General features: G+C 47.3%; 1 protein-coding gene across 3 annotated transcripts in view; it reads right to left on the reverse strand.

Annotated features, from left to right (window-relative positions):
• Positions 1-20: 20 nt before the first annotated feature.
• MACROH2A2 (macroH2A.2 histone) overlaps positions 21-24,822 on the reverse strand; it is a 48,902-nt gene continuing 24,100 nt past the window's right edge. For all 3 annotated transcript variants that reach the window (XM_087432094.1, XM_087432093.1, XM_087432095.1), the window contains 7 exons: positions 16,785-16,891; positions 15,293-15,490; positions 14,079-14,189; positions 12,508-12,607; positions 8,333-8,422; positions 2,390-2,564; positions 21-795 (listed from right to left, as the gene is read on the reverse strand). In XM_087432094.1, the coding sequence (XP_087288220.1) occupies positions 630-795; positions 2,390-2,564; positions 8,333-8,422; positions 12,508-12,607; positions 14,079-14,189; positions 15,293-15,490; positions 16,785-16,891 (947 nt within the window). In that variant the 3' untranslated portion in view covers positions 21-629. The remainder of the gene's footprint in view (positions 796-2,389; positions 2,565-8,332; positions 8,423-12,507; positions 12,608-14,078; positions 14,190-15,292; positions 15,491-16,784; positions 16,892-24,822) is intronic.

A 24,822-nucleotide genomic window follows, 5' to 3' on the forward strand; every position in this document is an offset into this window, starting at 1 on the left:
TGTTACAATAAAAGAATATATTGTAAGAAAGACACTGGATCTTTTATTTTTTTTTCTTTCATTTTCTTTTTCTTTAAAAAACCCAAAAAACAAAAAAAAGCCTGAAGCAAAACCTTTGTAGGAGTAGTTACAGATATTGGGGAGGGGGGTGGTCACTAAAACAGAAAAGAAAAGCACCAGTGAGATGCCTTTCCCATTTTCTTCTCATCACGAGTACAGCCAGCCAGCAAAGCCCAAGTCCTGTTCATGCCCTCTTTCCTTGCAGAAAGGAGAAACAGAAGAGTTGAAGAGTTTTGAAAGGATTCTCTGTATGTGTGTGTACAAGTCAATGCTATAAATCTAAAACGAAGTCTGTTTTTTTAAAAAGTTCTAAAACAACAGGAAGAAAACACATGGAAAGAACCCCTGGTGGAGACCTGGTTATTACGGACTGAGGCTCTTTTTAACGAGAATATAAAATGCAGAGGGTCCTTGCACGGGCAGGAGTCTGCTGCCCACTTCCCTTTCTGCCACCCTCCGCTCCCCTGCCGTCACCCTTCCTCTCTCCTTTTAAAAAATAAAACCCCGCTCCTCTGACTCTGCTTCTCCTCCGATTCCCGTTGGCAAGTGCAGCCGCGGGCACGGGGTGGCTACTTGGTGTCGAGCTTGGCCATCTCCTGCACGTAGATGCCGATGCTCTCGCTGTCGAAGAGCAGGAAGTAGACGTTCTTCAACGAGGACGTGCTCGAGTCATCAAAGTGGGCAGAGATGGCTTTGAGGGTCACCTGGGCTGCTGTCTGTTTGGGGAAGCAGTTTCTGGGCCAAAGGAAAAGAAGAGCCAATGTCACTTTGGTCCCTGGGACCCACGGAGTAACTTTGCCCTGAGCCTGGGTCGGGGGGCAAAGTGGTTCCTTCTTACCTTGGCGCCGGGCCCTTGTTCTCACCATGTGCAGGCTGGTCCACACATGGGCTCTTTAACCCTAGTCAGAGGGGCAGCCTGGGAGGGGCACAGGCAGGGGGACGTTGTCTCCACTTTACAGGTGCCACGCTGACCCAGAGAGGCGCCATGGTTTTAGCCAAGGTCATAGGACTGACCAGTGAGTGGTGCCCTGTGCTTGAATCTATGTCACCTGACTCAAGTCGAGCTCGGCTTTAAAAACACTACCAATGCAGCATTTGAAATACCTATTCTTCAAAAAAAGCAAATATAGGTTTTATTAGCTCCCTTAAAACTGGTTTGTTGGCTAAACAGATTGTTTATTAAAGGGCAAAAATGTATGCTCACAAGTGCACCTTCATATGGACGTGCCAATGTACTTTCAGCAGCGGTGACTCTGGGCCCCAAGCACGAGGAAGCCATGACAGAACTATCCACCAGGCTGGACCACGGCACCATGCTCCAGGGACACAGCCATTGTGTCATTTGGGGTCAGCTGCCAAGCCCCCTTGGGCAGGCCCAGGATGTGCCTTGCCTAATATGAATTCTTCTCACTTGTATGTAGAGTCCCAGTCCAGAACATCATAGCACGCGGTCCCAGCTGTGCAAAGAATCCAGCCTGAAGTGCCTCTGGGCCCAGGCTGTGGAGACCGGTGCTGATTGCTTAGGTTGAGATAGGATTACAGCAGGAAGCTAGGCTCATTATTTCCCTCTTAGCCTTCCCCTGGCTCCAAACAGAATGTCTTGAGAGTGTAAATCATATCTATGTTACAGAGGGGCATCTCAAGAGAGAAGGTGTTCAAAATTAAAGCAATAACTCGTGTTGGCTGTGAGCGTGAAGCAGGGGGATATGCTGCATGTGAGGACAGATAGCCTCATTATTTACCTGAAATACTGCCCTTGCACCCGGGGGGGTCTGTGACAATTAAAAAAATCATTTCTTCTAACCTCCCAAAGCAAACCCTCGGTGAGAACGTTTCACTGCTCCGGGTATATTTGTCACAGCCTCAGCCTCCTGGCTCTCCTGCCCCCCAGAGCAGCACAGGAATCCCCTGGGGATGCTGAGGCAGTGGTCTAGGGTGGGGTCTGAGATTCCACATTCTAACCTGGTGGGGTTGCTGCTGCTGGCTGTGGACCATAGCCAAGGCTGAGGCCTTCGAGCCTGGTGTTTTCTGATCTAGACAGGGACAGCTGGTAGGAACGTGGGCTTTGAACATGACAGACTCTCCAAAAATCACTCTGCTCTCTGCTCCTCCCCGAAGCCGCCCTTTACCGTGTGTTCTGAAGGATGGAAACTGGGTTTCTTGCCCTGTCACGTGGCCAGCATGCTTGGCTGCACCAGGAGCCCTTGCTTATGTCTTCTGGAATGGCCAGACTGGATGTGAGTAAGCGGGAGGGCAGCTGGTTCCCAGGGAGAAGGCTGGATGAACAAGCTCAGAGCCCCTCCCGCCCGCCTGGAGAGGGGCGTCTTACCTGCCGCTGGGGAAGGGTGGGAACGCCAAGGACTTGAGCTTCTTGTCCTCTGCTGCTGACAGGCAGTTTTTGATGGTCTCTTCAAGCTGTTCTTCACATTTGTCGGATCCCCACTGAGGGATGTGACAGTGGATGACAAATTTGGCTGCAAGTCCGCTGGATTGGCTGACGGCGGCTGGGACATGAGAGAGAAATGCTGCAGGTAATTTCCTATGTCTTCACCTTAGGCCAGGGGATTGGGCTGGACCTCACGTGTACCTCTTAGATGCGCGGGGGACTAGGAAGCGATTGAGAAGTTGGCTGGACAATGTTCCGTGCTTCTGATGGGGACTGTACGTTTACCAGAAAGCAGGAGCTGTGTCGGAATTGCTTTGGACAGTCAGCGCAAGCTTCAGATAAACGTGTTCAATGCCAATGTGGAGCATGTGACTTTCACACGGTCTGCCAACTAGTCACTAGGTTAGGCTACCTAATCAGAGGTACACATCAGAAGCATCGCTGGCAGCTGTGGTAGGCTGAGGAATGGCCTCCCCACAGAGTAGATGCCCTAATCCCTTGAACCTGTGAATGTGACCTTATGTGGTAAAAGGGACTTTGCAGATGTGATTAAGTGAAGGATTTTGAGATGGGGAGATTATCCTGGATTATCTGTGTGAGCCCTAAATGTAATCACCTGGGTCCTTGTAAGAGGGAGTCAGGAAGGTCAAAGGTAAGGAGAAGGCGATGTGACAATAGAGTAGATTGGAGTGATGCGGCCAGGAGCCAAGGGATGTCGAAACCTAGAAGCTTCTCTGAGAAGGAACCAGCCTGACCAGCACCTTGATTTCAGTCTCTTAAGCCTCATTGTGGACTTCTGACCTCCAGAACTCTGAGAGAAGAAATTTGTGTTGTTTGAAGCCACTAAGTTTGTGGTAATTTGTTACAGCAGCAATAGGAAACCAATACAACGGCTGTTAGGCTTTTAACAAATAGAGGTGCATGTGTGTGTGTGTGTGTGTGTCCCGCCCCTCCTGACTCAGTGGGTCTGGTCTATGACTTGTGCTTAGTGATTTTAGGATCCACTGCACTTGGCTGTCCGCTCCCGCGGACACGGACTGCGTTTTGATCAGCTCTACATCCCTGAGGAGCCCGCAGGGAGCAGGGGTTCAAAATGGGTGGTGAAATTGAATTTTGCCAGCATTGTCCCATAATTTCAGATCATAGTCCTTACTTTAACTTTTTTCTCCCCCAAACCTATTTCCCGCCAGTGATAGAGATGATAAGCTCTGTGGGGGCTGAGGAGCTTGAGGGAAGTCCCGTGGCTGTTGACCCCCAGAGGAGGGGTTCGGTCTGACCCACCGGCCACTCCCCAGCCCCTTGGGGCAGCTGCGGCTGCAGCCACGTGCTGCTTGCCCCTAAGCCCCCTGCCCGGTGGAGCTGGGGCTCTGTGCCACTCAAGGAACCATTCTGTGTCCCTGGCCTTCCTGAAGTGGCCAGGCTCTGGTCCCTACGGGCAGCATTTATAACATAAATGTGTGTCTGCTGCCTTCTGGAGCCATGTGTGGGGTTGGTTTCAAAGATTTATCTGAAACAGACGATGCCCACTTAGTTTATGAGCAGTTTTCCTAGTGCCGTCCACGGTGTTAGAGCACCTATGCCTGCATAGGTGGGTGCAGACGAGATGCGTGGGACCCCTGGTGTGTCAGCTGAGCCTGTAAGCTCCTGGCCTTCCCAGTGCCTTGCTGGGTGCCGACTCTCTGATTAGTGAATGAGTGAGTGAAAGAATCAGTCAACGCCTCCCATACTAAGGAGGTAGCAGTCATGACTGGGTGACTCTACGACCACGTACATTTGTACACCAGAAGCAGAATGTCCCTGTTGGCCTTGCAGTCTGGGAGCTGTTCTGCAGAGACCCTAGCACCCTGGGGATTGGCCCCCCTGCTTGGGGAAATTCCCTCGAGGCCGTTACTGCTCTCAGATGCTGGAGAGATTCCGGCTCTTGACAAACTGGGTTGATTTATTTTATGTATATTTAAAATATGATCATGTTACCAGCTTTTTAATGTAAAGTCCTTTTTAAATAAGAGGAATATACTCCTAATGGCAGTGTTAAGTCAAATATTTAATCAAGAAAAAGTGGCGTGCCTCTCATCCCTTTGACGCCCTCTACTTACACTAGATCTTGAAGGGAGCCATGATCACACATCAGCCTAGAACAAATACTGCCATGGCCGTTGGAGATGGAGAGCATGGCTTGCAGCTGTGATGATTTGTAATGTTCTCTGGAGGTGCTGAGGGCAAGGGTCTGGTTATCTCGGGGACTGGGACACTGATATTTGGTAGAAGCACCTACTAACACTCTTTATCTGCTATGATGTCACCTGGCAAGTCACCTTCACCTGGTGAAGATCTGCGCTCTGAGGACGGCAGTGCTGCTGCAAGGAGCCTCCAGAACCTTCCCTCGGGCCAGCTCATCACAGGATGGAAGGCCCGGCACCTTCTCAGAGTCACCACAGGGAAAGGGGACTCCAGGGGGGCCCCCCTGCCCCGCTGGGCAGCTGCTACTGCTAATCCTGGTGTCCGAGACACCGCAGTTTTCCTTCTGCCTCAGTTTCCTGCAGCAGGCCCTCTTCTCCCTGCCTGTCCGCGCCCAGCGCTCGTCTCTCTGCTGCAGGTGCTCAGCCCTGGCTCCCAAACAGCCACCTGCAAACCGCGTTTCTCCTCAGCTTACACTAACCGCTCAGCAGTGATGGCACCTCGGTGAACTTCCTGGTGCCCCTTCTGGGGCCCCAGGTCCAGCACGTGCACAACAGAATCATCGTTCTCTCCAGAAACCCGATTCCCCTTTCTCCACCTCTGTCACTGGACCCACCGGTTGGTTGCTGCCGCCTTGTCTCTTCCAGGCCCGTCTGCTTCATTTCCACTGCCGCTTCCCACCCCTGCCCAGCCAGCTTCCCGGCTGGAATCAGGCTGCCTCCTACAATCGCTGCTGCTCTTGCAGAGAGAAGACGCATATGCTTTTATGTCACCTGGGAACACCACCAAACCAGCGTCCCATTCCACTAACTTCCCCACCTGAGGCTTTTGGGCCACACTGGATTCGGCTGCAAATCTGTAGGAGAACCGACTTGTGGTTCAAATCCTCTAGTGGGGCTGTTTTCCCCTCGGCCCACCCACTGCCGAGGTCAAGACATGGACTTGCTGCCCTTTCTGCATGGTGGGTTCAGGTCTTGCTTGCTTTCAAACTATGTCCTGGCTTTATGTGGGGTCTCCTGTTAGACACCGCATCTTGGAAATTTATTCTTTCTTAATGGCATATCTTACAACTGATGGTGTTTTCAAACTAAATGCAATATGGTGTTAGAACCTGATGAACTGTCTCCTCTTTTCCAGATTCACCTCACCAATCCCTTCTTTCCAGGGAACTAACACTGATTGGCCCCCGGTGTTGAATACTTAGACCTCACAGATGTGCACCAGTTTCTTAGCTCATAATTGCTGCCTGAAGCCCCCTCCTTCCTTCTGGATTCACTTCTGTTTCTTCCGGTGAGTCTTTTGTAGCCCTTTCAGCAAGGGTCTGTGGATTTCGGACTCAACTTCTGCATGTCTGAAATCGTGCACCTTTCACCCGCCCACTTGAACAATAACAGCAACGTGTGGAATTCTTGGTTGACAGCTTTTTCCCCTCAATGCTTTGAAGATATTTCTTTCCTGCCTCCAAGCATCCTTTGTGCTGAGGAGGAGTAAGCTGTCAGGGGAACCGTCTTTACAAACGATCTGCCTTTCCTCTCGGGTTGCTTTTCAGGTTTCTCTTTTTTTTTTTGTGAGGAAGATCAGCCCTGAGCTAACATCCATGCCAATCCTCCTCTTTTTGCTGAGGAAGACTGGCCCTGGGCTAACATCTGTGCCTATCCTCCTCCACTTTATATGGGACGCCGCCACAGCATGGCCTGACAAGCCGTGCATCAGTGTGCGCTTGGGATCCGAACCTGGGCCACCAGCAGCGGAGCACACGCACTTAACTGCTACGCCACGGGCTGGCCCCCAGGTTTCTCTTAATATTTGAACTTCTGAAGTATCACCACGATGGGCCAGGTTTTGGATTTTTTCATTTATTATACTCAATATTTTCAATCTGAAGACTCATGTCTTTCATTCTGGAAAATTCTCAGTCATGATCTTTTAAAATACTGCTCTCTACCTTCTATCTTCTGCCTCTGGGACTTGGTTTAGAAGGGTGGTGCAGCCTCCATTCTACGTGGAGTGGCTGGTTTCCTCTCCTTCCCACCCTGTCAGACAGTTTGCTAGGTGCGTCCCTAGACCCCCGTCCAGACCCAGTTTCATATGGCCGATTCAGGGCTCTGTCTCATGGTCATATGGGGGATGTGGCAGATCCAGACTTTGAGCCAGTGGGCACTGTGGCCCTGGGCCTGGGTGAGGGGCTCTCTGCTACCCTAGAAAAACAGATTTCATGTAAGCCATAGCCCTGGGTGGAGGCCAGAGTTTCGGCTTCCTGTAGAGGCCGTTGGAGTTTTATCCAGCCCTTGCTTAGAGCAGTGAGCTTGGCTCTGGTCCCCTCCACACATGAGGTGACTCTGGTCCCATCACCATGTAAGAGTAGACCTCTGATGGCCCTGCATATTACTAGACCACCCTCCCCCCCACACTGCAGCTGCATGCAGCTCTTCTATCCTTGTCTACACGTATGTTTATACTTCAGTGTGGCTCTGTCTTAAAATTTTAAAAAAGAAATCCTATCTATTATTGCAATATGGTCCCTGGCTTAAACTTTCAAAGATGCCCACATTGTCTCTATAGGGTCAGATCCAGATCCTTAGCACAGCCCGCGGGCCCAGGCTCATCTCTGGCCACTGTTTCTCTCCTCCTACCTGCCGACTCCCTGCTGGCTCATGACCCGAGCCTTCTCACACACAAAGCCCTTACTGTCACAATGTCCCTGCCCCCAAGTGGGTCTTATATCCTCATGGAGCCTCCTCTCCGCCCCAAGCAGGGCAGAGCTCTGCAATCCTGTTCCTACCTCTCTGCGCCTTCTGTGTGCCCATGTATGTGTCTGTCTTTCCTCCTAGACTGTCTAGTGCTTGAGAGCAGGAGTGGGATTTTTTGTCTTCGGAGGCCCAGCATCAGGGCAGCACTTGGCACCAACTAGATGGTCACTGGGGATGGTGTGGTGGGGACACAGATCTGAAGTTGGACCTAACCGTGAAAAAGTTACCCAATAGCCTTGAAAACAGGTGTTCAAAAAAATGTGCACAAATGTTCATAGCAGCTCTAGACACAATAGCCAAAGGTGGAAACAACCCAAGTGATGAATGGATAAACAGAATGGAATGTTAATCAGCTATAGAACGGAATGAAGTGCTGATACATGCTACAGCATGGATGAACCTCAAAAACATTGTGTTAAGTGAAAGAAGCCTACTCAATGTTTCAGGGTTGTATAATCTTGCTTATATGAAATGTCCAGAACAGGCAAATCCATAGAAACAGAAGGCAGACTGGTGGTTGCCAGTGTCTAGGGGAGGGCCTGACTGCTTAACTGGTTTCTGCTGGGAGTGACAAAAAAGTTCTGGAACTAGATAGTGGTGATGGCAAACAACATTATGAATGTATGTCATGCCACTGAATTGTACACTTTTAAATGGTTACAATGGAAGATTTTATGTTATGTGTACTTTACCACACACACACAAAGTTACCAATAGCTCCAGACCATTTTTGGGTGATCTGATGCAAACTGAATTGAACTATCCTGATGCTTTATAGTCTCCAAAGCATATGAAGTGATCTACACAGGCCTTCTCAAATGATCTGAGAGAGCCAAAATAGCTCTCTCATTAGTTAAGGCATATTTTGCTTTGCAAACTGAACATGCACGAAGCAGGTACTGCTGGAGAGGAGGGTGGTGAGGCCGTGCTGGGAATATGGGCCCAGTTCCCCACTTACCTTCAGCTACTTCCAAAGGACCTTGGGATTTTCGAAGCTCCTTTACTGTTTCCAAGAACTCCTTCCCCCCAGCCTTTTCCAAGGCCTTCCCTGTGAAGGAGAACAATGGAAAGCCATTGTAGTTGCTCTTTTCAATGTCATTAATTACACTATTTGACATATTTTTACTAGGCCTTAAACAAACAAACAAACCATGCTTAGAAAGTAGGAATCAAACTCTGTATTTGAAATCTTGGTTGCCAGTGGTCACTGGTGGCACTGGGGTCTCTGGGCTTCTGTCCAGCAGGACTTAGGTTCTAGTCTTAGAAACTTAGATTTTAGTTTTAGAAACTCTTTTAAAGGAACTTTTTAGGGAGTGATTTGGCCATAAAACAGTCACACAGCATGAATCCTAAAGGTGATCTTTTTAAAAAGTTGAGGCTCCAGTGTTGTGTGCTCGGGGTTCAGTACCCATGTTGTGTTGGTTAAATTCAGTGTCCTGATTTGATGGCAGCACCCCACACTGGGGGCAACTCACAGACCCTGCAGCCTGCCTCGTGTCACCAGCTCCTAAGCCTAGTCCCAGAGCCACCCTTGGGGATGCAGTCACATGGGGAGTTCAGGCCCTAGGTGACAGATGGCTCAGCAGGAACCTCTGGGTGAAGAGCTCTGGGATCCTGTTCCCATCTCATGACCACCTGTGTGTTGTAAGTCCTTGGGGCCACAGGACAGACACAGGCCCAGGGCAGCCAGGAATGTTGTTCCCCCAACCTGGGCCTCGATTTTCAAAGGAAAAATGCAGAAATTTGCGAGGTTAATCTCTAAGGACCTTCCTGCTGGGAGATCCCTCAAGTTTTTGATGTTAAGATAATTCCCTACTCACTATTTCAGGGTTGTGCTTCCACAGAGGTCAAGTGGGACCCCCAGAAGATGGCAGGACTCCCCCTCTGGCCCAGCAGGAACCCCACCTCTGTGCAACAGGGGATCCTCATGCCTCAAGATGACATATGGGTGTTTTGTCCAGACTAGGATGACCTGCTCTCCAGTGGGCGGTGAGGTATTTTTTCTTCCAATGAATTTGGTGATCTAGATGTCTTGGGCAAGTCTCAGCTCTCTCTCTATGGTTATGAATTGTTGTTATTATTATTCAGTTCAGAGGCTTCCCTAGAGGCTGGGCAAGGGAGCTCCCCCACTCCACACTCAGACACTCAAGTATATTTGGAAACCACAGTACATTGTGCAGATCATTTAGGAAAAATGTCTATCCCAGCAGTTACTCCCCACTGGGATGGGGTGGAGAAGGGAGGGGGTTTTTTCATGAATGCGCTTGGGTTTCAGTGACACAATGTGGACACGGTGATCACAGGCTATGCCAAGTGCTTCTCAGTGCCCTTTCTGGCCCTCAGACTCCTGGCCAGTGTTGGTCTGCTGTGTCACAGAAGCCTGGAGCAGGCTGGGACCCGCAGCTGGTGGCCAGGTTCCCACTGGGCAGCAGAGGAACTAGGTCTGAGTGGCTGCACTCTGCGCTCAAGTCAGAGCCAGATGGGGACGTGTGACAGGCGAGGTGAGTCCACCCACTTCCCTTAAGACCTTTAAGAAGACAGCAGCCTGGAGAGCTGATGCGGGACTGTCTGTCTGTGGAAGCCTCCAGTGAAGAAACGAAGAAGGAATGCTTGAATTAGAATAGTCCCACCTTGACAAACCTGCAGAAGGAGCATCACTGGGAGACAACTGGGCATTATGTGCCTCCTGATGGCAGAACATTCCATCACTGGCCAAGTAGTTTTGCCAAAAATGTTTGAACCTGAATCTCATTAAGCCTCTAGATCCAACTACCAACTTATAAGAAAGACAGAGAAGAGACATGTTTAACGACACCAGGAAGATGCAATCAGCAAAATCCAGACTGCGGGAAACCCTACAGGACAAATGGCCCGGCTTCCTCAACAAATAAATTGTAAAAGTGAAAAAAAAAAAAGAGAGAGAGATGAAGGGGGAACCTGTGGGTTATAAGAGACTTATCAACCAATTGCAACGTGTGGACTTATTTGGATCCTGAATCAAATAAACAAATAAAAACAATAAATTGACATTTATGATGCAATTGGAATTTGAACACATACTGGATATTAGATGATATTAAGTTAATTTTTTTAGTTGTGCTAATGGTGTTGTGGTTATGTTGTTAAAAATATAGCCCTTATTCTGAAATATTCACAGAGAAAATAATACGATGCCTGGTGGGGGAGGGGAGGGGGAGAGCTGAAACAAACGTGGTCTTGGGTTGATGATACTGCAGCTGGGTGAGTGGAGTTTCATTACACTCGTCTGCTACTTTTGTGTATGCTCAAACTTTTCTGTAATAACATATAATGGTTTAAAAAGAATAAATCAGGGCCTTATCTGCATGGGGTGACTGGTTTGGGTGACAGTAGTGGAGAATGGAACCATAATGGGAGGGATGCCTTCTGACAACTTAGCAACAATAAAGACTATCATTTATCAGATGCCTAGGAGCCCTGCACTGTGCTGAGCCCCATCCATGCGTTATCTTATTTAGTCTTCACCATACCCCTATGGGACACATACTACTGTTATCGTCACTGGTGAGGAAACTGAGGTTCAGAGAGGTTAAGAAACCTGCCTAAAGTCACACAGCTAGGAAGTGATTCATAAAATCCAGGACACAGACCCTTGCTGGCTCCAGAACCTCCACTGCTGGAATCTGAGCTTGAGATTTTGCTTCAATGCCAGCATTCTTTCTCTTCTACTATCACCACGCCACTTAAAAAAATAGAAATATCTTTATTGTTTTCCTGATATGAAAATGCAAATACCATAGAAATGATAAAGAAGGAATGTTGCAACTTGTTTTGTTTGTGAGAAGCTAGGACGCACTTCCAAACAGAGCTCAAGATTAAGGCCACCAGGGTGAGTCTTCCCACAGGGGAGGCGTTGAGGGCAGTTGGTAGGGCCTGGCCTGGGTTTGAAGAATGGAGAGCGAATTTTCACCGTCTCTGTGTGTGAGAAAAGTCCTGTTGCTCTGTATTGCTGTTTGTCCCCCCCGCCCTCTCCCCTAGTGCTGTCCTATCTCCTTTTCAGCAAAGCAGGTGGCCTCTGATGCCAAGAGGGAAGCATAGGTGAGCCCAGCAGCCTGGGGCCCTGTGCTATCACCCAGGGCTGGGCTACTAGCAACTGCCCGATATCGCCCACCTGGGAAGCCAGCCCTGCATCCTAGGGACAAAGCCCTTTGCTCACTTCACTCTCTCAACGGAGAATTTCAGTCACTTCTGTCTTATAAAATGGATGAGATGGTGACCATTTCGTATGTTATTATTTCTAGTGCCCTTGATAGCTTACCCCCCCAAGCTCCTCCGCCTAGCCTGGGGACAGCTCCCCTACCACTCGTGGGACAGGGGGCAATCCACTGGTAAAGTAACTCAAGGTGTAGCCTTTCAGACAGCCTAACTTTCCCCAGATGTCCATTTCCTTTTTACCAATGGGGTTCTCAATAGTTAAGCTTAAAACTTATGTAAAGTTTTACCGGAAACATGTACAGCAATGTTCATAGCACTATTACTGATTATAGCCCAAACTGGAAACTACCCAAATGCCACCAGTGGTAGAACGGATCAAAAGTGGTATATCCCTACAGTGGAATACTGCACAGCAAAGAAAATGAATGAACTACACCACACTCAGCAACACGGTGGGCTTCACAAATACAAAGTGAGCAAAGGAGCCAGACACAAAAGAAGACATAATGTGTGATTTCATTTCTATAAAATCCACAAAAGATGACACCCTTTGATGCTGTTAGAAGACAGGACAATGGTGACCCTTGGAGGGAATGGCAACTGGGAGTGGAGGAGAGGGGAGAAGGGGGACTTCTGGGGTGCTGGTAAGGTTCTGCTCATGATCAAGGCACTGGTTACAGTTGTGTTCACTTTGAGAAAAATTCATCAAGCTGTGCATGAATGATCGGTTTTTATATAATACTTCAATAAAAATTTCAAAAATATATGCAGACTTCAAATTAGTTATCCTCTAGTAATGATGTTCAATTACATACAAAGGCAGAGTTTCACATGGTCCCCCAAGCAGGAGATATCCAGTTGACAATGACCACCTTCACAAGAATCCGCCTGAACACTGGGCTATTCTACGGCACGTCTACCGAAGTCTCAGGACCTTACCTATATCTTCCTTGAGGTCGATTTCGGCTGTGGTTGGGTGGACAATGCCCTCCACTCTCATGGAGCCAATATGGCTGATGTCACTCTGGGTCAAGGAGAGCTGTGTTAGGAAGAGAAGATGGAGAGTGTGGGAAAGATCAAATCCTATTAAAAATCTTGCCATGGTACCTCACGTCTGTTAATTCTCTCGATTATTTATACTGAATGTCGACAGAAAGGGCTGCATGCCGGAGCAACCGTATCAAGTTTCCCAGGTGTTTGGTTTTCAGTAGGCTCTTCTGAGCTCAGTGGACATGATTTTCCCTCTGAGGCTAGCAGCAGGCAACAGCTCTGCCCCCTTCCAGGAGCAGGAATGGGACCTCCCCTCCCCTTCCTGTCCCTATAGCTGTGCCTTCATTTCCCAATCCGGGTGGCCTTGGTGTCGGTGACGTGTTCTCTGAGTAGCTCCTGCAAGGGAGCAGGGCTTGCTCTCTCCTGTGCCCTCAGCACAGAACTTTGGGGGCAGGAATGCGAAGCCGACGACCTTGCTTGAGAGAAGTGACGGGCTCCGGGATTCTGATCTGCCTACGTCTGGCCACCTTGCCTTCTGGGGACCACATTCTTGGCTACACTTGTGAAATGCTGCCCTATGTGTTCATAGCTGAGGGGAATGGAAGGCATTCTCCATCGTCTCCCCATGTGAGCAAGAACTTTATGCTCCCCTAGAGAAGTGAGAGAAAGCTAATCGTCATGGAACTATGGACGGCCCCTAGAGGGGACATAAATTCCACCTCTTTGCTTCCCTGCCTTCATCAGCGATGAATTAGGAACCTGCCACGTTTATGCTCTCTTCCTATAACATGCTCTTCCCAGCTGCTTCAAGAGCGGTTCATACTATTACCAGGCTGCAAACATTTGGCTACCAGAGACATGATTAACCGACGGTTTCCTCGTGTATCTTATTTCAGCCCCAGTTGACTTGGCAGATAAATGATCTGTTCCGTAAACTTTATGCTTGTGGGAATGAATTATTTGCATGTCTGGCTAGGCTGCTGTTGTGCTGCTGAAAACTGTTCAAATGTATAGCCCTGTTCGTTTTCTTTCTGCCATCGAGAAAGGCAAGCGGACTGAATTATTGGCAAATAATTCATTTCTAACACCAGGGATATTCAGGAAACATATATTTCTATTTTCTTTCTTTGATACATGACATTGAACCATGTAAGGCGGAGCTCCCAAAGCCTGCTGGAGACAGTTGGCTATGGATTTTTCGGTGGGCACAGAAATAACTGAAGCATGAGGAATTCCCAGCAAAACCAGTCATGCCGTCCCATCCACTGACTAGAAAGATTCCCTCTGCTTACCTTTGGCTGACCAATGTCTGCACAAACAATTCTCAGCACTAAAGAGCTTGTTTACTCTCACGATGCAGACACTGCCATAGCTCTTTAGTTTAAAAATGAATAATTCAAGAGCAGAGTGAAAGCCGTATTAGGGGAGCAGGGGATGAAGGCGGCATCATTGCTCGTAAACAGTAGGTTATAAAAATGCAGTAGTGTTTTACGACAGCACATCACGATTCTCTTTATTACCTTCTGCCCTAGAACAAGGCTCTTTGAAGACAGGATGGTGAATCCATCGCCTGGCCCATCCTCAGAGGTAGAATTTGAAGTTCCTTCCTTATCGCTGTCCTTCGGTTTGGACTGTTGGTGGAAATCAGAAGGACAAATGGGAAATAATCCTGAAAAAGCCTGAAGTGCCTTTATTAGGTTTTTCCCATGGCTCCCACCAACTTGGATGGGAAAGGAAGTGGTTAGGCGTTAAGATGTGCCGTTTTGATGGAGGGGAGCAAGGGAGAGCAATATGAGGGGAGGAAAGAGTACCGCCAAAACCAGAGTGTGTAAGGGCTTCCCACGGACCTGGAGGCCTCCCTCAGACCTGGACACGGCGCGTCATTCTGCTCTTTTCAGTGCCTGCCGCTCATGATGACAAGCGTCAGAACCAAGTGGGGTCATTCATCGCACACTGCTCAACCTCCCTTCTCCCCAGGATTTCCCTGGGGTGCGGTGGCAGTGGGGGAACTCATGCACTCTTTTGTGTTATCACGGAGGTCTGTGGAATGAAAATCTGATTGCCTCTGGAGCAGCGCTGTCCAATAGAACTTTCCGCCACCATGGAAATGTTCTATGTTGGTGCTGCTCAGTGCTTCTGAGCACCTGAAATGTGGCTGGTGCATCCGAGGAACTGTATTTCGAATTTGATTTAGTCTTAATTAATTTTAATTCAAATGCAAATAGCCACATGTGGCTAGCGGTTATCGTGCTGGGCAGCACATGAAAGGATCGTTCCACAAAGGGCGTTCCACAAAGGGCATCGCCGAGCTCTAGCTATGCAGTGTATCAGGCTGTCTGAACACCTGAAATTCCACTGGCTGGACCCAGACAACCAGCCAGGGGAGACTGGAGAGATTTTAGTACATAACACGGAGCTCTGTAGGGAAATGAAAGTGGAGTTCCAGGCTAGCCCCTCTCACTTAAGATTTTGGTGGGGGCAGTGGAAGGGACCTGGAAATATGAAAACTAGCCATGGTTTGGGTTTGGAAACTTCTAGTGAACCCTGCTGGATGATTTGAGCTCCAGTCTCAAAGGCCCTTTATTCTACATACACATTCCTGTCATTTTCTCCCAGCACCAAGCTGCGGAGAGTCCTCAGTCCCTCAGCGATGCTGCCTATGCCCTCATCTTTAGATCATTCGACTTTCCTCCTGTTCTGAAAGTCCCTCGCTCACAGATGCAGCCGGGCTCACCTTTTTGGATGTCCGTGGTTTGGCAGCCTTGGATTTCTTGCCCCCCTTCTTGCCTGACGTGGCCTTCCTTCCTCTTTTCTCTGGGGGAGGAGAGAGGATAGTTTCCGACTTGCCTTTGGTCCCTCGCTTTTTGGCCAGCAGTTCAGGGTGAATTCTGGGCAGGACGCCTCCACTGGCGATGGTCACTCCTTTTAACAGCTGAAGAGAGAAAACGCACAAGCTCAGGTGGCAAAGACCTTGCTGGTGCTGGATTTAATACAGTTCTGACTGTTGGCAAAACAAGTGTTAAATCTGGTCTTTGCTTTCTCGAAGACGCTGCAGAATATGCAGTTTAATTCGCTTTCCCCTGTTTTGCTTGTAGAGCCTGTCTTTGTAGGTATCCAGGCATCCTGTGATCTTGTCCAGAAAGCAAAACAAGCAAAGCAAAGTGAAGGGTTATAGAGGTTGAAACCAGGGATGTTGCCCAGGGCTCTGGAATTCCAGACATAACAGAGGATAAAGAGCTTCACACATGGGAAGCACAGCTTGACAAAACTGGGTTCAAAAGTCAATACTCAGACTCGACCCAGCTGACGACAGACCAGTGGTCTCCACACTTTGGACCATGCATTCCATCAGTAGAATATGTTTGACCGTGTGCCTCCCAAATGATACATGTTTCCTTTCACAAATCGACATGCGCCACCACGCAAATACACTCTGCACATCCTAAGTGGCACCACTCCAAGTGTGGTCTGTGACCAGGGCTGGTCCACAAACTGCCAGTTACCTGTCTGAGGCAAAAGAAGTACAGAAATTGCAAGGCAGAGTCTAGAAACTTTTATAGCAAACTGACAGAGTTATTGGATATCTATTGGGTCTAATAAAAAATTGAGGGTTGTAGTTTGTATGTCTTTGTGTTTTATTTTTATAGTGATTATTTTTTACTGTATTTTTGGAAATTATCAGTCCACAATGGATTGAAGATGAGAACTGATTCTTCACCACAGACAATTTGAGAAGAATGAGATTAGAAAATAAATATAAATAAAAATTCTTATCCTATTTACCTGCCACTTTGCACATCCTTGGAGGGGATTCACTCTACTTTGGAGTCAGTTCTAAAATACAGAGGGTCAGTAGTCCTAATATATAAAGACGGACTCTCCTGCCCTCATCAGAATAAATCATCAACAAAGTTGGGGCAAAGAAACCGTAAAGAGAATAACATGTGTGCGCTGCACATTTGCCAGCAACACACAGAGCTTGCTTTAAAGAGGAAAAGAAGGTCTGGTGGGACCCAGAATATATAACAAGACCTATTCCAGAGGCAATTTTCTTTACAATCTGAATGATATAGCTGGAAGAACTTCTTCTCTTATATGATCAGAATTCTTTTTGTATAAAAGTGACCTGGAACTGAGGCAGTAACGGTTTGTAACCGGCAGAGTCCACATGCAGTGGCGTGTTTGGTAAACCCATTCCGTGGCCTGTCTCCAGGCTCCACACGTACCTGGTTGAGCTCCTCGTCATTGGCAACTGCCAGCAGGATGTGTCTCGGGGCTATCCGGGCCTTCTTGTTGTCTCTCGCGGCATTCCCAGCCAATTCTAGAATTTCCGCTGAAATGACAAGGGGGAGTTAATATGCAATCACAGAAAAGGGTCTGAGCTTTCTAAAGCTTTCTTTTGGAAATGGACTTTGAGTTTGATCACATTTATTCATTTGTGAGTTTTATGTCTGGGCAAGAAAAGAAATCCAGAAGACTGAGAAGAACTCAGGTCATAGACAAGTAAGATATTTTAGCAAGACCTGATACATGATCCTGTGGCAAAGTCTTCTGGTTGTCCCTCAACATTAATTCTCCCTCAGTTTCCTCAGTATATGGACCTCTGACTTTTTGCTGAGCCCATAACCACAGGAAGGAAGACAGTATTTCCCAATCTCCCTTATTGATAAGTGTGGTCATGTGACTAAGTTCTGGCCAATGAAAGGCAAGCAGTTGTGTTGTATGGTACTTGTGGGAAGTGTCCATCAAAGAAGGGACTGTGCCCTTCTTCCCTTTCTACTGGTGGATGGAGGACATGATGGCTGGAATTTGAGCAGCCACCTTTGAGCAAAAGGAAGAAGTTGTAAATTAAAGAGCAACAGATAGATGGGACCTGAGTCTCTTATGGCAGTGGAGTCTTCTTATCAACCTGGACTGTCTTCTATAGACATCTTTTGTGTGCGAGAGAGACTTGCTTGTTTAAGCCACTGTTAGCAGAAGTTAATCCTGACCAAAACAGAACCCTAACATAGCACCTGAGTTTCTTCCAGTCTACAGAGAGCAGGACCATCTCTAAAAAGATTAGCGATAAAGGTAAAGTCTGTCTTTGGTACTCATTGGGATCCCTGTCAGAATTTCCTTTTCCTCATCACTTGATACCCTAGATCCCTCCTGTCCTAAAGGAAAGTGGATGGGAGGAACTGACTTATACTGTGGGATGAGGAAATGCTTAACCCGAAAAGTGAATTCCTAGTGAAGGTACCTATGAGACCTGGGAAAGAAAGTAGCTTGGGGCTCAAGGGATTTTCACATATCCCTCAGGACTTAAGCGTGGCTCTGACGTTAACAAACATGTCATTTGGTAAAAAGTTGATAAATAGGAATTTTCCTAAAACTATTTCACATGCTATCAAAATTTTTGAGTCAAAATTTAAAAAATCTATAGAATTGGTTTACACCATCTATATGCTTTTCCCCTTCCTCATCTGTCTTATTTTGTTATTTTTCTTTCTTCCTCAATTTTAAAGGATGGTCTGCTAAATCAAATTTGTCTGCCTTCAAAAGTATGAATGAGCCTTTAAAGACAAATTCTTTCCTTTAGAAAGCTGGAGGCAATGTGCCAATGTCTTGTCTCACTGATAACATGGGGGAAAAAAGTATGTGTGCATGAATATCTTGTGTGTGTATGTGTGTGTCGGGGGGATATTCTGGTACCATGGCATAAATACTAAACCCTAAAATTAACAGGCGATTCTGTATGAGTCTTTACAATCAGCCTAATTTGAAACAAAATAGCACATGAAATTGACATCATTCATAAAATCTATGGCAATACAGAAAACCCTTGGCATAAGTATGCCATATTAACTAAGCAAATGTGATTAATAAAAAATTAGAATAAAATAAGCATTAGAGTTAAATATTTGTATGGCATTTCCATAAAGAAAAGAGCTAAATCACTGCAAATTCCTTCTCACGCCATCTTTTCCAGGTTATCAGGCAATGACTATTGTGTTTACCAACAATTCATTTATACAGTGACTGTATTTGCTGAGTCAAAGATTGAGGCACTGTAGGTTGAGATGTAGGAGCATGCTTGTTGGGACAACGGATAGAGTATTTGAAATTAATGCTGTATTAGATAATCTGGTTTTCTGCATTCAAGGCTGCTGCCCAACCCTTTATTTCTCTTAAAAAGGGTTCCCTTCCAAAAGGAATGTCGTTATAAAGCGGTCACACATAGGCTTGCTTTATGACTCTAGGTTAAATGTACAGCTCCCCATTCTGCTCAATATGAAGAGGTTTCCTGCCCCTGCTCATCTTGGGGGCCTTCCACCTGGGAGAAAGGGGCACTCCGCTCACCTTTTTCTAGATAGGTGGTTGGGTGGGGGTCAAGGAACCTCCCAATTTTAAGCTTCTGAGCAATAGAATTTAATGGAGCATCTTGGACCATCACTTGCCTGCCTCTGTGACCTGCACTTGGAGGAAGCAGTTGGGCATCCTCCCAAGTTCATCAAATTAGCCGTCAGTGTGAGAGCAGGGCTAATGGGAAGACTGCATGCTTGCAGCCTTCAGGAAGGCCCTGAAGGTCAGGTTATTTTCAGCCTGACAGAGAGATGCACAGACATTGGATTCACAGAAGGAAAATCTGGCAGCACAGGAAGAGACTAAAGGCAGTGATTCAGCAGGTGGCACGATGCAGGGCCTGCAGGTGAGGCTCAGCCTCAGGTGAGGAGCGTGCACCTATGCTCCTGGACCAGCCCTTCTGAAATAAGTTATAAGAAAGAAACCTTGACTTTGTGCTCTAGTGCAAAAGCAGAGGTAGAACTTTTTTCTTTAGAGAGAAAAACTTCCTAGTAATACACAGCAGAAAATCTAGACCAAGGAGTTCTTTTCTCTGTTGGATATTTAGTCTGAACACTCCTTGGGACAGGGACTTTACCATTTAAATGTCTGAAATAACATTAATCATTATTAATGTTTTCAAATGTTATTATGACAAATACATTCACACTAACTATAAAAGTTTGCTACACTCTTGAGTGATTTTATTGATCTTGGGAACACAAGTATCCTTCTACTGGCAATCAATAGGAAAATGGGATTTATATAGTACACATTTGTTTCACTGCAAATTTTGTGGGAAGATCATTATTCTGTGAAGTGGTGGAGACTTCTATGGAAGTCTCTAGACTTCCACAGCAAACCCCTCACTTCTTGGAAGTCACACTTCTGGCAATAGTAACCATCTGGAATACAGCTGAAAATCTGTAGTAAAGGAAAATGACTTCTGTAGCTAAAAGGGATGTTGGAAAGCTCATCATGCACGTTATTTTGGGAGAGGCTGTGTCCTCTCATTTTGTACACAATCGAAACCAACACTGGCTATCCCAGCCCACAGGAGATGGGAAATACCACATTAAATGGAGAGTTGAGACAGAGGGCACGCAGCGGCCACTCCTTCAAGACTGTCTCCTCCCTGGCCCTTCCTGCTTGTCCACTTGCCCACCAGGTGACGCTGCCCCTGGGGCTCCGTCTGGGCCCCCTGTTCTGCTCGGGCCATGCAGTCTTCCAGGGAAATCCCATCCATTCATGGCTCCAGCCTCCACCCACCTGCCCATATTACCAGATCTGCACCTCCAGCCCTGCTGTGATGGTACCGGGACAGCCTCACCTCGGCGCTCCACAGGTAAATCAAACTCATCACATCCCCAAACCCAACTCACTCCCCCACACCTGCTCCTCCCATTGCCCTTGGGACTGACAGCTCCTCCAGAGACCTGGGAGGCATTCTCTACCCTGCCCTCTCCCTCTCCCCACCTCCTCCTGCCCTGGACAATCTCATACAGCTTTGCCCCTCTTCTCCACGCTTCTTGCCTGCCATTACCTGAGTTAAGGCTCTCCTCTCTTGGCGCCCAGATAATTGCTACGGGTGTCTAAATGGTTTCCCCGGCCCCAGTTTTGTTCTCCTCCGGATCCCTGCCAACAAGGCCATCACTGGCCCATAGGTACCTTTGTGCAAATTAGAAAAGACATCCCTTCCTCAAGACACTTGACTTCCCTGATTTTGTTAGCACAACACCCTTTACTGCCATCTGCTGGAAATGCTCATAATAACATACGAATCTTTGAGGTCTATAATGTGAAAGACAACTTCCTTAAATACATGTCCTCACGCAGCGTATAACTTGCACAATCATACACATGGCCCTGGCTGCCAAAGCGATCTTTTCAAAACACAGATGTAATAAATGAAAATCATTAGATAAAAAAATGCTTGTGTTAAATAGATAAACCCAATGGTCTGGAAATGATGTGTAAATGATGGGTTTCTATGTTACACAATGATTTCATGAGGTGCCTTGAAACTCAATCCTGTTTTAAGACCTATTTGTCCTGTCAATTAAAAATATATTATAGGGCCGGCCTGGTGGCATAGTGGTTAGGTTCGTGTGCTCCACTTCGGAGGCCCGGGTTTCAGAGGTTCACATCCCTCCTGGGTGCAGACCTACACACTGCTTATCAAGCCAGGCTGTGGCAGGCGTCCCACATATAAAGTAGAGGAGGATTCTCACATATAAAGTAGAGGAGGATGGGCACAGATGTTGGCCCAGGGCCAATCTTCCTCAGCAAAAAGAGGAGGAGCTAACACCTGACAACAGGTGTTAGCTCACCGCTGATCTTCCTCACACACACACAAAATATATATTATAGAACATTTTCTCACCATAAAATGATTATATATTATTCATTCTCAATATCTTACATTTATTTTATATCAATTATTGATAAATACAAAATCCTTTTCTGGAATTTGAGGCTTGCTTCTTCAGTCCATTATTCCTCACTTTAATTGGAGATGTGACCTGGGCCAACGTTTACAGATGGACGAACTGAAGTATGAATGCATGTCCACTCTGGGAGGCTCAAGGCTGGCTCAGGTGGACGGGATAATCTAGACAAGCAGTTCAGCATGCATTCATTGCCGGACTGTGCAACCTCCTCAAGCTGGGACTAGAGACTGTCTGGCTCTAACATCATGATGATGTGTGAACCTGGGGCCAATCAGGCAGCCAGTCCAGAGAAATCAGGCAAGGCAGACTGCTCTCTCTCGTCCACAGTTGCTGAAAATTTGTGCAACTTTCTTTTTGGCTAAATAGCCCCCAGCCTTCTCTTACTGACCATTCCTGTGGCCCCAGGTTCCCTCTCAGAGGCAGTAAGTGGGAGAGAGGAACTTCAGAGACCATAGACATGAATCCAAGAGGAGAAGTAAACTGGCCAGAGGAAATCACCGATCAGGCTAGCGGCTCCCAGGACATCAGCGGGAGAACCACAGCTCACTGCAGGGATGAAGAGATCTGTCTGCTACTGAGATTTGGGCAGGAGGTAACAGCTGAACACTGCAACTTAAAATCATGTTATAAGGGTCAATTAGGAGGGACTGTGATAGTATACGTGTGAGAGGAGGGTGGCTGCGAGAGGCTGACATCCCCATATGGGGACAGTGTGGTGTGCCCATTTGTTCCCAGCTGCCCCTCCCTGAGAGCTGGAGGAGGTGCCTTCCACTCTTGGCAGAGCCTCCACCCAGCTCTGGAGTCCCCAGGGCCTCACTTCTCCAACAGGCTCCTTGCCTCTAGCATCTATAGCTTCTCTCCCCCCAGCAGGGATGCTGTACCTTGTTAGGACCAGGAATCCCTTTGGTAGCCTGGTGAGGCCCATGGACCCCTTCTCAGAACAATGGTTGATTTTTTTCTTATTGTAGTAGGACACACATAACATAAAATTTACCATTATAACCATTTTTAAGTGAATAACTCAGTGGCATTAATTACATTCACAATGTTGTACAACCATCACCACTATCCATCTCCAAAACTTTTTCATCATCCTAAATGGAAACTCCATACCCATTAAACTATAACTCCCCACCCCCAGTCCTCCTCAGCCCCTGGCAACACCATTCTACTTTCTGTCTCTATGGATTTTCCTATTCTAGATAACTCATATAACTGAAATCATGAAAGATTTCTCCTTTCCTTCTGGCTTATTTCACTTAGCGTAATGTCTTCAGGGTTCATCCATGTTGTAGCATGTGTCAGAATTTAATTCTTTTTTATGGCTGAATAGTATCCATTGTATGAATAGACCACATTTTGCTTATCCATTCATCTGTTGGTGGACACTTGGGTTGTTTCCACTTTTTGGCTGTTGTGAATAATGCTGCTATGAACTTTTGTATATAAGTATGTGTTTAAGTCTCTGATTTCAATTCTTTTGGGCATATACCTTGGAGTAGAACTGCTGGATCATATGGTCATTCTGTTTAACATTTTGAGGAACCACCGAACTGTTTTCCACAGTGACTGCACCATATTACATTCCCACCAGCAATGTACAGGATTCCAATTTCCCTACATCCTCATCAACACCTGTCATTTGTTTTTTTTATAATAGTCATTCTAATGAGTGTCAGGATAAAGTTTTAAATGCATAAAATAAAATATATAGGATGACAAAGAAAACCAATTACACTGAAATATAGTTTGAAAGTATTAAAAATCTGGGCTACAGTAGTCTATATGCTTCTTTATTAATGCATTAAATAACAAGATCTGGTGGCAGGCGATTTTTCCTTCTACTGTGATTCTGAGGTAAGGAAAAATGTGAATGATATTCTAGATATCTATAACCATGGGAATATAATAAGAAAATGTCAGTGATTTCAAGGGGTGAAAAGTCCCAGGAGTTGCTGTAACTACCGTGGTTTGTTGCCCACATTCACACAGGAAGGAAATGCTCAACTTCAGGTTTGGTTAGTGAAACTAGAGATGAAATCTGAGGAGCCGGGCACAAGCCTCTTCTGTGTCACACCCTGTCCCTCCTCCCTCCCCACCAGCTGTCGTCCCTTCTTTTCCCTTCTTCTGGGCCAAACTCCCCAGAAGAGTCCCCACCCCCTTTCTCTCCCGTCCACATCTCCCACTCCTCAACCCACTACCTTTGGCTTTGACCACCCACACTGTCCTCACCAAGGTCACCATGGCCTTGAGGTGGCTAGATCTGTTGTCCTTCTCTGGTTTTATCAGCGTGACCTCTGAGGGTTACTGACTCCCTCTCTCTTCCCTTGGTCTCCAGGGCACCAACTCTCACACTTTTCCTCCTTAACCTCTGGCTGCCCTCCTCAGCCTCCTTCGCCACCCTTTCCCCACTACCTGGGCATGATGGTGCCACTTGGGCTGGTCCAGGGCTCTCCAGTCTTGTCGCTGCACTCTCTCTGGGTGACCTCACTCACTCCCATGGCCTTCACTGCACCTGCCCATGGTGCCTGCATCTGCCCCTCCAGCCCACAGCTTCCTCCTGGGCTCCGGACACTCAATATTGGCAATAGCCGCACTGACAAGATGCTACCATGTGCCTGGAGCGGTGCTCAGCACTTTTCATGCATTATCTTATGTGACCCCACAATGATACTATGAGCGTAAGGCAACATACCTAACAGTTCTTAGGCAGAGCCAGAATCCAGTGTTCCTAACCACTCTGCCCTCCTGGCATCCTGTAGACACCAAAACCCTCCAGGTCCCAAACTGAGCCCCTCACCCTGCAGCCTCTTTCTCCTCCTTTGTTTCCTACTCCAGCTACAGGCACCATTCTCCATGCACCAGCTACTTTCCTCTCTTCTCTTCCTCTTGGCCAGACTCTTTATACGAATTCTCCAAGCCTCGTAGAGTGGAGTCCACATCTCCACTCCTCAGCCCATGGCAGCCCAAGGCTGAAAGGTTCCTGCCGTCCTTGATGCCCCTCCCCCCTTATCCAATCTATTATTGGGCAGAGCTGACCTTACCCTCCAGATATCTTCCAAATTTGTCCATTTCTTCTCATCATCCCCACTGTGTACCCCAGTCCTGGACACTGTCAATTCTCAAAAGTGACACTAAAACAGCTCCCAGTGGTTTCCTGGACTCTGATCTTCCTTCCTACCAACTGTTCTCCACCTAAAGGCTAAGTGATGCCCCCAAAATGCCACCTCCTCCTTAGATGCCTTCCTCTGGCATGTGTGTGCAAAACGTGCACGTTCTCATCATGGCCTCAAGGACCTGCCTGCCCATGTCCCCCATCTCATCTCTCACCCCCACCCCCACCTCTTTCCCAGCTCTGCTCCAGGTACATGACCTTCCTCCAGTTTCTGGAAGGGGCCACACACTTCCTCCAAACTCTAGGTCTTCACCCTTGTTCCTCTCCAACCTGACAATCTCCCCCTAGTTCAACCCCCCATCTGAATCTAGTTAA

The sequence above is a fragment of the Ceratotherium simum genome, chromosome 6, assembly GCF_057802395.1.
Source record: "Ceratotherium simum simum isolate JZ-2026a chromosome 6, ASM5780239v1, whole genome shotgun sequence".
NCBI classification, from domain to species: domain Eukaryota; kingdom Metazoa; phylum Chordata; class Mammalia; order Perissodactyla; family Rhinocerotidae; genus Ceratotherium; species Ceratotherium simum.